At 40.2% G+C, this 12,468-nt stretch overlaps 1 protein-coding gene across 1 annotated transcript in view; it reads right to left on the reverse strand.

Moving 5' to 3' along the window:
* Window positions 1-5,251, reverse strand: part of SEC24B (SEC24 family member B) — a 52,939-nt gene extending 47,688 nt beyond the window's left edge. Inside the window, exon 1 of the mRNA XM_009885520.1 lies at window positions 5,203-5,251. Within this exon, the coding sequence (XP_009883822.1) occupies window positions 5,203-5,251 (49 nt within the window). The remainder of the gene's footprint in view (window positions 1-5,202) is intronic.
* Window positions 5,252-12,468: the final 7,217 nt, after the last annotated feature.

Below are 12,468 nucleotides of genomic sequence, written 5' to 3' on the forward strand. Positions count from 1 at the left end.
AGGGGGGTGGGGGGGGAGGCTTCTGCGTCCATGCTTCAGAGCACAGACATGTACGTATATTACACATATACCTCTTAATTATTTTTTTTTCTTTTCCTTGTTGAGGCTTTTCTGTCTGTATAGACGATATATGCTATCTATATCTTAGGAATAGAGGTACCCTGAAACACGTAGAGGTGATGTGTGTGCTCTGCGCAGGGGAAAAAGGCCTCACAGGGTGACCTGAGGTGACGCTTTCCCTCTGTAGTTATTCTGTAGACAGAAAAGCCTCACTGAGGCAGGGTGAGCTGAGGCAAGGCTTTTCTTTCTGTATTAGGAGCACACACTGTGTCTTCTCTACACATAGTGTGTATATACTAGCTATATAGACAGACAAGGAAGAGTGAGGCGAGATAAAGCAAGGCTTTTCAGTCTTTGTACGAGTTATGTACTGTATATTCTTTAACCAGAAGGGAAAATGTTGGTGAGCTTCCCCTGTTGGCTACAGTTGGCAAAGGATTTCTCTTCAATTTAGCACTTTCAATCAGCAGTCAGTCACGCACTAAACCATATTAATTTTGGCTGTTCGTGTGTCTGTCTCTGCCACCTATCTATCATCTTGTCATTCACTCAGATGCTATTCAAGACTGAATTAATTGCTCAGGTTCTTTTATGAATTATGTACAGAAATCGAAACACAATTACATACACTGGTGATCATATTGTCAAGACCAAACCCACAAAACCAAGTCGCCTTTACTTGTTACATATATTTGACCGGTTCCTTCCGTGTTTGTATGCTGCTTTTCCTACTGGTTATTACACACGTCTGCCAATAAATACTTTAATACTTTTTTAATTACTCTGCCTGTATGCTAAGCATATGGTCCAGCTCTGACTGTTACTGTTACTATGAAGCATGCAGAGCATCTTTAAATATTGGAGGAACTGACTGTATTTTAAAGTTTCTCAGCCTTCACACCCTATCAACCTATGTAGTAGTGTCTTGCGCAGGCCTCCATTAGTCCTTTGTTAGACTGTAGATCCATATCTGAAAGAAATAGTTCCTTCTCCATATCCTAATAAGCTAGGGCAAGAAATAATGGGCTCAAAATGCAGCAAAGTTCAGGTGAGCCATTAAGAAAAAAACATTACCTTAAGATACTAAAGGATGAGGTGACATGGGAATGGTGTGATGTTGCCATAACTGAAGGAGTCTTAAACAGGGGCTACACAAATATGTTGACAGTCAGATTGTCATCCAGCTTTGGTGCAAGTGACCTCTTGGATTCCCTCCCAGGGCTATATTGTTGTGATCGGGTTAACAAATTCCACTGTTAAAGTTGTTGTTCCTTCTTTGCATCACATCCTCCATCCCACACGAAGTACTTGTGTGAAATGAATGCATGACAGCAAAATAATTCAGAATATGAACAACCGGTTGGTTTGTCTTTCCATTCTCAGTGCCGTTTTAGAAGGTGTGTAACTACTTCCTTGTACTACAACTATATTCTGTCACATCGTGCAACACATGTGAATCTGTGTCTTGACAAAGGTTTTCCTTTTCCAAAGTCTTGTTTCTCTAACTCCTTGTACTGTGGGACCATAAATATGTCCTATATCACAATCTGTGAAAATTACACATCAATTTATGATCAAGCACAAGGGGATGTATATCATTGTGCTAAAAGCAAGAAGAGGCAACTGGGAATTTTCCCATTGTTTTGAATGCTTTTACAAAACCTTTTACACAGCTTAATTAATTATTTTCTACAAACAACAATTACACTGCGGTTAAACCCATTAATTCCTAGGAAATCCAGATGTGTTGGCAGCTAGAACACAAGCCCCTAATGGAAATCCACTGTAGACTCAAATCCATTAATTTTGCTTTCCTCATTTATAATGAATCTGAATGCATTGGCAAGAAATGAGCATTAATGTCTGCTGTTTATGCTATCCTGCAACAAATAACACGTGAGCTGGCTCACCTAGATCATTGCTTCCATTTAGTCTAGTGACAAGCTTGCAGGAGTACCAAATTCTGTGGGCAGTTGGTGAGGCTTAATTACTAATAGATTTATTTTGACCTTTGGTGCAGGAAGCTTTGCAATGACACAAAAAGGTCCCTCTGCCATTTGGGTTTGGGCGACCAGAATATGAAAACATATCTCATTACCTGTAATTTGATAAAAGGGGCATTAAATGACCAAACCTAGAGAGCAAAAGTTATTTTTGCAAGGAGGAACATCCGGGAACAAAATAATTATAAATTGAGTTAGAAATAATTTTGAGCTTTAACATAAGCAAGCCAACTGAGCCAAGTCTCTTCCACTTTGCCATACATTTCAGAAGGCGAATGCCAAAATTAGGTACTTTTATAATCACCATCAACAAAATATAGCTGTGGGTCACCTTAGCTCGCTAATAAATTTCTAATTATTCTCCTGCTTTTCTTACAGGAAATGGGCCACTTCAGGGCAAAGTAATAAAGGTTTGCATTTTCACAACCAGAAGTCCCAAACTGTGTTAAAATCACTCTATTTGGGTAAGTTGCCTGTAGTAGCTGTAGTGCAATTGCTTTCCAGAATGAGAAAGGCAAATCAAGACTCTTGATGTTACCATAAAGTGTGCCTCTGCTTGGGTGACCTCTACATCTGACTGAAGGATAAATACCTGCATCCGCTGAGTGAGATCTGTGCTGTACTTCATTTGTAGCTAGCTAATTAGTAGAAGAGGCCCCAAGGTAGCTGTGCTCCACTTTAAGTAAAAATCTTTCAAATATCTAAAACCTACCAGAGAAAGAGAAGTGAGTTGTGATGCAGCTCAGCTTTCTTACACACGTACAGATTTTCTTTCCATGTAGTTTATTTTCTTTATTATTCAGGTAACTCCAGAGGAGTTCTTTGTCTCAGCAATGAGAAGAGCTGTTTGTCTGCCTGAAGCACTTGGCTTGTATTCAGGTTGAGTACACAACACTGAGCTGTCCTTAATTTTCATGGTTTTCTTTTTTTTTTCTTTCCCTTTTTTTTTTTTTTTTTTTTTTTTTTCCCTGGGGTATTTGTACCTGTGATGGAAAAGGCTTAGAAAGCAGCCAGATCTGCCAGGCCGTGGTTTCACCAGCCCTGAAGAAAACCTTACGCATGCACATTCTATACAGACATCATCTTTACCAGTCTCTATACACATTATAGGATCAAGGGGACTGTCACTGCCACTACCAACCTAATGGCAATGCAGCCACCTTTGACTACCTTGTTATCAACAATAGTCTAATTGTCATCACCCAAGGGTGGCTGTAAGCGATATGAGAGAAGGACTTAGCTTGTCTCTGGACCAAGGCAATGAGCTCTGCTAACGGCTACGGCTGACGGTTGCTGAATGTAGCTAATTATTATGGACTGAAAGTCAGAGTAGTTGTTCCATTCTGTAACCCCTAAGGATGAAGTGTTGTCCCTGTCCACAATCGAGTCTATAATTTCTGTCATACCTCTTCAAATCTGGAAATAGGACATAAATTCTTACTTAAATTAATACTCCTGATTGGCAATTATACCTGGTAAGCCCCTTGAGTATGCGGTGTAGGTAAACACATACATCTACATCTAGACTTGTAATACTCCTGGGTGGTTTCATCAGCTGCAGACTTCAGTCTACCGCATTAGTACTTAGAAATCACCAGGCAAGCTATGACTAAGGACGAATCTCAGCTATATCCAGAGCTCTAAATATTTTCATGAAATTGTGTTCAAAGTGAAACTGTAGCCACAAGCTTTCGTGTGACCTTGGAGGACAGCTAAACAAAAGCAAGAGAGTCTGGGGAATTTTTGCAGCTGGTGTGCCACATCCCAGCTGTAGAAGCATAGCGATGCCGTGATCTAAACAGGCTGAGCTTAAGCTCATGAAACCTTTTCAGTTTTCAGCTATTAAAGTTTTATGCTTTTCCAATAATTTTTATAAGACCTGTAAAACTAATAAACCCCTGAAAGATCTATTACTCTCTGGCAGTTTGATATTTTACAGGTTTTCCATTAAGATGGAACAATGACTCATCTGAACCACTGGAGCTCCCTTCTTCCTCCTGTGACTCCAGATGTGCCCCCAAAGCAAAGCTTGCAGTTACTTCTAAAAGAGAACGTGCTGCAAACATGGGAACTTGTGTCCAAAAATAGTTTCTTAATTTTTTCTGGATGTCTACGTCACTGGTCCTCACTGTATCTTCACATGGGCAGTAAGAAACCCACAGACCCAAACCAAAAGACATAGTTCCTCCCCTATATTATATGACTGTGTAGGCTCCACTATTTATGTACACTGTAAGTCCTGAGGATCTCAGTCACATGGTAATACCCTTGGCTTCAAATGATTTCTCGTGTGAATGATGGCAATGAGATAGGCTCATGTGGACTGTAGATCAAACCATCCAAAACTGAAATAGAAGATAATTAAACCACTGAAGCACAATTAAAACTTAAAAGTACCATGCTGTGGATTAGCAGCTTAACGCTGTAAACCTCAAGGACTTTGCAGTAACACTTAAGTAACTCCGGTTTTCTGTGTACATTTGAAACAACATAAGAAGCTGAAATTGCCTCTATCCTTATCTGAAGAGACTGCTGCCCTCGGAAACTAATTGAAAAATTCCTCTCATGAGATGTTTTGGCAATATTTGGGAAGCTTGTCATGCTAATTAAATATTATGGACTCCGGCTGACTAGGGCCAGATTCTGCGCTGACCGCCTTGTCTTCTTTGGTGGGACTAACTCCAGAGAAGGCATATGAAGCTCCATGCCCGTGGGAAAAACATTACTCAAAGGCATCATATAAAGTGACATATTCTCCCTTTACAGCCATATAGTTGTAGTACCCTGTCAAGTACTTCTTTTTTAAGGTCAGATTTTTTTCATGAGTAGCAATGCATTGTTTTCAGGCGAGGGAACCCAGAGAGTGCTTTTCCTTGTACAGAAGAATAAATAAACCTAATTAATAAAAGCTTACGGATTTATTCATAAAACATTATACGCATGAAAAAAATTAAACAGCAATGCTCAGTTTAATTTCCAAGTACAAGTAGAATTCAAGGAGAAAGACATGTTTATTTAAAATCTTTTCAGACCTGTAAACTGCCCATCTAAAATAATCCTTTTGTGCTTATGGTTGTTCTGACAGCCTTACCTGTCTCAATCTTACTTTGAGCTTTTTTAACTGTGGCTTTTTACCTACCTATAGCTTCTTCCCGATATTTGCCTCCTAATTTAATTTCATTCTTCATAGTGGGTGAAATTCACCTTTTATTTTTACACCGCTGACTTCTTTTGAAATACGTGGTGGCACTATAATTTCAAATTCACCTAAACAGGAAGCAGTGACATGAGCACCTCTGTTTAGTGCCTCTTTTGCTAAGACTGCAACATTTACTATCCCACAACAAAAAAATTTAAAAATAATAATAAAAGTCAGTGACTTCCTTTCAGTAATAAAGTGCTTACATCTAAATATTTTTCTAACACAGAATGTAAATTTTCATACACAAAAATCCATTTACTTCTGGTGTGATGCTTTTGCTTTAAAAAGAAGTGAAGATAGGTCTCTGCCATCTTATCTTTTAAGCGCAGCTTGTGCTGTGTGGTTTCATGTTGTACTGGAAATAGTGCAGATGCAGATCACACCTGCAAGGACAAAGGGGAAGCGTTTTGTTTACAAAAGAACGAGTAGCACAATCTGTGCAATTATTTTATGAGGCGAACTATTTTTCTGTAGATGCTTACTATGACCTGGGACAAACAGACATTGCTGCTTCTTAGCCTATAGCGAGAGGCATCTCTGTTTTTTCTCCTCCTTTGACCTCTACTTAATTGCTTTCGTTGTAACTGAGGTCCCAGTTTGGGGTCAGTTCTAGAAGTAGATGAATATTTGCTAACAAATTATTTACTACCTGCAAAGAAAACAGCTCTGGCCTGACAACATTTGGAAATATGATTGAATATTTTCAGTTTTAAAAGTACTTTCTTTAGTACTTTTGACTGCTGTAGAATGCAAAATAAGGAAAGGTGATGCAAGGACTGGTAGCCCCTGAAATGCAACTAAACGATTCATATTGGGTTCAGCTCCCATCACCCTTCTTTTTCTCCTTGATGTCAAAAGCCTTTTGTTTTCCTATCAGGCTGACCCAAAAGATCTTTTATTTATTTTCATTTTGGCCAGAAGATCAAACCAGCCGTTTTCTTGTATTCTTTTTAGTATTTAAACAAGACTTCTGCTTCAGAAACACGTGCCCAAAGTTAATCATGTGTTTGAGTGCCATCTAGATTAAGGGTGTTAAGCATATGTCCGAGTGTGTTCCTGTGTAATTTCCGAGACCAAAATACAGCCAGAAAAATCAACTGGATAGACCCCATTCCCCCAGTTTGAGTGTTCCTAAGAGTGGAGATTATGTTTATAGGAGACAAATTAACCTGATGTGATCGGAGGTCTCTGAAACTGGGAGCACTGACACGTTCACCCTTGAGAGTCTGGAGCTGTTCAGGAAGCACCAAATGCCGCCATGCAACAATGTTTTTTTCTTTCCAGCTATTTTCTTTCCAGCTCCAGGCTAGACTTGAACGGGGCAATTGGGGTTAAACTTAGCCTTCCTGTTCAAAATTTCATGCTGTTAACTTCCTATAGCTGTGACGACTTCTGTTGCTCTTGTGCAGTGTTTGCTTTTTATACACCGGGGTTGTGTCACAGGACCAAAACCTTTATGTACTTGTGGGGTGGACAAAACAGAGAAATGAGGGACCTCTTTTCCCATCTCCTTGGAGACCTGCGAGCAGCTGAGAAGCCTGTGCTCCAAGATTTTATTTTACTGTTCCCCAAGTAAACGCGTTCATGAAGAGAGCTGGTCAAGCACAGGGGAGACCATAAATAAATTGCCCCCTGAGAATAGCCGCAGGCATTCACATTTCCCAGCTGCAGGAGCCGTAACCAAGAAGGATCCTGCTAGCTTTGGACACAAATCTATCCCCAGGATTTGCATTTAATGTGCTGAGGTCATTTGTTCTTAAGGATTTCAATTAGAAAAAGCAGTGATTTTCAACAAATGGTGGGGAATAATGCTAAATTACTTTAAGAACCATTAAATTTTTAAAGTCGGACATTTATTTTCAGAATGTAAAAAAAAATACGGAATTTACTGAGTTTTTAATTTTTTTTTCTTCCGTTAGTGTATAGCATGTCAGAAGCAGCATACAATATGGCAGCATTAGTGGCAATCAAATAACAGGAGAATCAGTAGGACGTCCCGTATTTGAAATAACATTTGAACTGAGGCAACATTGCTCCTGATCCTGGTTACTAATAGTATATAGGGGCTTTTACTTGCCTGGGTTGACAGGTTGCACAATAGTTCAGAGAAAACTGATTCCTTTACAACCTCTGCAGCAGCTTCCTCCTGCTTCATAAAGCCCCTGGAGATAATCCTTCTCCCTTCGTGCTGCAGTACCTTATTTGGGCTTTAAGGGAAAAGAAGAGAATCTGTTTAGATTTGGATGTGATTTTCCTGCCTGGGAGAATACAATACAGGTTAACAGAGGAGTTTTGGTGGGAAGAGAGGTGGAGAGGATGAAAACAAGAATGCTGCTGGTCCTGGGCTTCAAGATCACATCAGTGCTTAACACATTCCTAATTCTTATTTCAGACTGAAGAGATTGGCAGTTATTTTCAGGATTTTTTTCAAATTTTACCTATTAAGGAGCACCAGCATCCAGTCCTTTTGAAGGTTTGATCCCCTGGTTCTTCAAGTGTACTTAGTCTTCCTGGGTGCAATGAAAATAGCATTTTCTCTGCCTTTTCTACTTTGCAGTGGAAACAATCTAAATTTTCCTCCCAGATACTGTTCATCTGCTAAGCCTTTCTATATTGATTCAGGAAAAAAAGCAACATTTACATGCAAATGGTAAATTGTTTGAGGTTCATGTATTTGGCTCTGATTGTCTGGCCAATGACTCTAAACTGTGTTGTTTTTCCACGCTGCAAGACCCTTGAGACAGGGCCTGTGTCTCCCTCTGGGTACTGTAAATGCCAATCACACAGAGAGTGCTCAATAAATAAATAATGCTGGTTTTGTTACTGCTGTATGACCTTTCCCTTGCCAGAAAAATTATAGGGGAGAAGAGATCAAAACCCATATGAGAGTAAAAAAGAAATACTCTGATTTATCTATGCAGAGCACAGGAACACAAGTTCGATGTTACTTCTTTGCTCCTTTTTTTACCACAGGAGATTTAATACTTGGTCTGTTTTAACATTCTTCAGCAGGCTTCAGAGAATACCATACTGAAGCTCCAAACAGTTGCGGATTAGGGTAACGCAAGCATGGATATAATGACCTGGATTAGGAATGAATTCAGTAGGCAAGTTCCCTTCCAAATAGTAGACTTGACTTGATTCAGGAAAGTCCCAAAACATGTGCCTGACATTTAATCTTAACTTCAAGGGGAGCTAAGAGGGTGCTTAAGCTCCCCTGAATAGTGACCATCTCTTGAATGTGGCCTTTTTTGTGCTGTGCCCAGCAGTTGCCATGGCTGAAGGGAATGCAGTGGGTGTCGAGAGCAGCTCAGAGGATTATGCCCATCCCGTGAGTGTTGAAAACGTTGTACTTGGTTCTGTGCACACTGATGAACCCAGCTCCAGCCTGCAAGCTACAGATTAGAGCTGAAATGTTAACAGCATCTATAATCTCTCTGCTGCCTTTAGCGTACTGAAATCCTATGCGTCTCTCTAACCTTGCTACAGAAAGTACTGAAGCATTACCCCAATTCTTTATAAATTGTTGCCTATCTGGAAACTATCCACAGTACTTCTGTAACTTCATGCAGGCACTTTTTTTTTTTTTTCCCCCCAGACAAAGCAGAGAATAAAATCTTCATTGTGGGCTGCTTAGAAAGTAAGTAGACACCTTTTTCATTTGAGCTGATAAAATTCAGGAAATCAGTAGATGTTAAACTGGTATAAATTAGTGCAAAATTAGACCTGATATCTGATTTGAGCCTTGGAGAAACTCTTCCCACAAAGGACCCTTGGACAGGGCTGTTCAGCAAAGCTCACCCTGCCTCTCTCGGCAGCTGCTGGGAAGGATTATGACCCTCACATTGGCACATCCTTCTGTAACGTGGGGGGGCACCTCTCACTTCCACAGAGGTAAATACCACTGTACAGCATTGGTGCCAATACCTGATCCCAGCTGATTCCTTTTATTGCACAAGCACATGGAAATGGTGTGAAATGGTGGGAAGCTTCCAATGTAAGGACTCAGCCTGGAGTATATTGACATGCTCAGCTGAAAAGGGATCAGAAAACCCCAACAGCAAAAACAAACAAGCAAGCAAGTATATGGAGAAAGACAGAAAGATTGTTTATTTGGATTGCTTATTCTAAAGCAGACAAAACTTTAAGAAGGGACGATAGAGCAGTTGGGTTTGGCTGGGTTTTCTTTGTACGTAAATAAAAGATAATTGTGAAGAAATCAAAATGTCAACTGAGAACAACATAAGAATTAGGAGGGATAAATTGCAACAGAAGATCTTCAGGATAGACATTAAGGATATATTTTTTTTTATTTGATGTGGATACTTAAACATCGGAAAAATTGCTGTGGAACATTGCAGAATATATATTGTTGTTGCAAAACAAAAAGTTCCTCCGTTCACTGCCTTTCCCCCTGAGCAGAGGCAGTGCGGCCACTAGGAGATGCTGCTGTACGCGGAATAGGCTCTGTGCTGGGAAAGGCAAAAAGGAAGGAAGGAACACTTCCAACCAGGCTGAGCCATGGCACATTTTTCTGTAGGCATCCCGAGGGGAAATTTGAGACAGAAATATGTACAACACTGTTGTGTTGAGTGAAACAGTAACTCACAGTTTGCAGTAATTTGGGAAGACTACTTTAGCGCTTAGAGAAAGGCATTGCCTTTTAGTTTGATATAAATTACTAACCCGGGAATTTACTTCTTTAATCTAGAATATTGACTGTTGGGGTTTGGGTAACAAAAACATCTGTGTTTCTATATGTGGAAGGGTTTAGCCCGCTTGATAATATGACTTAAACATATATTGAAAAAAAAGTTCCAGGATAAAATGCAATTAAAATTCAGGGATCTAATTAAACAGAGAAATTAGAAATACACCTGGGACTTCAAGTAAGGGGATTTTCTATGTCTGGGCAGAAACCCGATAGGTTTAATGGTGATTCCAGTTCAAAACTAAGGTGTTGGAAAAGCCTTTGCTGGAGCTGTGTTGAAGGGCCTCCAAAAATATGAAGATTAACTGAAAACTCCATTTATGTGTTTATATTTGCTTGTCGCTGTAGCAAAGTCCAGCTGCTGTGTAGCTTGATCACCCTCTCCAGTGGCTGGGGATGCCTTAGTGCTCTCATTGTTCATTTGCCATTAGATAGTATTGTCTTCTGCTGGCTTATGATGTTTGCTGTCATAAAACGAAGAATGTAAAAATTAGTAAAACACTGTCAAATTTGTATTCTCCTTTGGCAAGATAAATGGCTATTCATCCACAGGGAGCCCACTTATCACTAGCGATCTTTTCTCTGTGCCTTTCCTGACATGCTTACTCAACTCTGGGAGTCTTTGTGAAGGCTTTTTTCTTTTGGTGTGTTTTGCTCAGGGTTCTTTGAGGGGTGGATGGGAGAAGGAATACTTTTCAGAAGTATTTTGGACATATAAATTGCTGCAGTTCTCTTGCCCCCATTTTATAGACCAAGGCTAACGTCTTCATATTTGTGTTTATTTTTAGAATACCCTATTTCCATATTTAGTAAATGCAGTTCTCAGCCTTGCAGAAAAAGAGGCCATTTATTTGGGTATCTAAATATGTAGAAATAAAAGTCCAGAATAGTGTATACATAAGTAGCTCGATTCCCAGACTCAACTCTCTGTGCATTTATGGCCGCCCCCCACTTTATGCATGTACTATATTGTGCACATAAAACAAATGTATATTTTTTGAGGTGCCATTTTAGGGAGAACAAACTCCTCAGCCACTGCCCCCATGCAGCTTCCGTTGCTGCTGCTGCCACTTGTTGCCGCTGCAGAGGGCTGGCATGGCAGCCACCCTCTGGTGGCTGCAGCTGCGGGACACAAGGAATCGGGTCCATAGCAAAAACCACAGCACGAGAGGCAGGAGTGGGATGTGGGGAGTGGGGGTCTGAGATGCCAAGGAAGACAGAAATTGATGTGCTGAAGGGGACACACGCGCTGCACAATATATTTGATATTTTTGTGCGAGTCAGCGGTAATCAGGTGTTACGGCACAAAACCAGGTCAGCCTGGCCAATAAGCCAACTGTAATTCTGTGGGGCTTTGCAGGGTGAAGACAGGGAGATAAATATACACTGAAACGATAATGTAACTCTTTCAATTTAATTGGGTAAGCTTAAAAACTTGTTCTTGATCAGAAAGCCTATGCTGATAAGGAATACTTCCAGGAAAAGTATGTCTTGTAGGACAAGGAGCGTAATGAGAAATGGTTTAAATTTTGCTATTTCTATTATATAAGGCTTGCAAATATTCCTTGTGTGAGAAATTCCTATGAGCAATAGAAATATTTCCTTTTTTTTCTCTCTAAGAAACTGTTTAAAAGATTGTGCTGTTTTCTTCAGCTGTCTCACTGGCAGGACCCAGCTGAGGGTCTGCCATCCAAACTTGATGCTGGGTTATATCAGTTTCTGGTTGCTTTTTTGGGGGAAGGAAGGGGATGATCTTAAGATCCATATATGCTTTGCAAACAGATGGAAGACCAGGCCCTGCTATAGGCAGCACAAGGTCTACTTTAGGCACAAGTCACTGATATTACTTTACCATAAAGTGGGTGCAGATGTTATTGGTGAGCAGAGGAACATTGGAAGCCTTTCAAAGGAAACGCATTTAAGGAGGGATTTGAAGGAGGAAGTGGCGGGAGCTTTGCACGTGAGAGGTTATGATGAAATGTTTAGACTTGATCTGTAAATGACAGGAGAACATTCAGAACAGTCTCACCAAGCAAGTCGTAAGATATTTGATCTGCAAGTGTCAAGCCTGAAAAGTCCCTTGGCTGCTTGCGAGCATTTCACAGTGAATTCTTATAAGAGTTAATCTTAAATGTGTGTCCTTCTTTGGAAGGAGGATTAACAGTGCTCCTGGGAGTATCAAAATGGGAGACATACTCAGCTGGACAAGAATCTTGATTAACCAGTCTACAATCACCGAGAAAGAAACTAAAGATAGTGATTGATGCCAACACTGCTCTTCTTGCAAACAGACTTGCTGTTATATGAAGCATTTTGTGTGAAATTAATTTCAAAGCTAGCACTGGGGAAACGGAAACCCCTTTAATGTGCAGATGATGGTGTTTTCAATGCTCATCAGAGCAATAGGGAGCTGCTTGGAGCTCAGTTCGGACACTTTTCCTTTGTCTGGTAGGAGAATGCTAGCACTACTTTAACCTTGCTAAAAAGCGCAT

The sequence above is a fragment of the Charadrius vociferus genome, unplaced genomic scaffold (assembly GCF_000708025.1).
Source record: "Charadrius vociferus isolate BGI_N301 unplaced genomic scaffold, ASM70802v2 scaffold55, whole genome shotgun sequence".
NCBI classification, from domain to species: Eukaryota; Metazoa; Chordata; class Aves; order Charadriiformes; family Charadriidae; genus Charadrius; species Charadrius vociferus.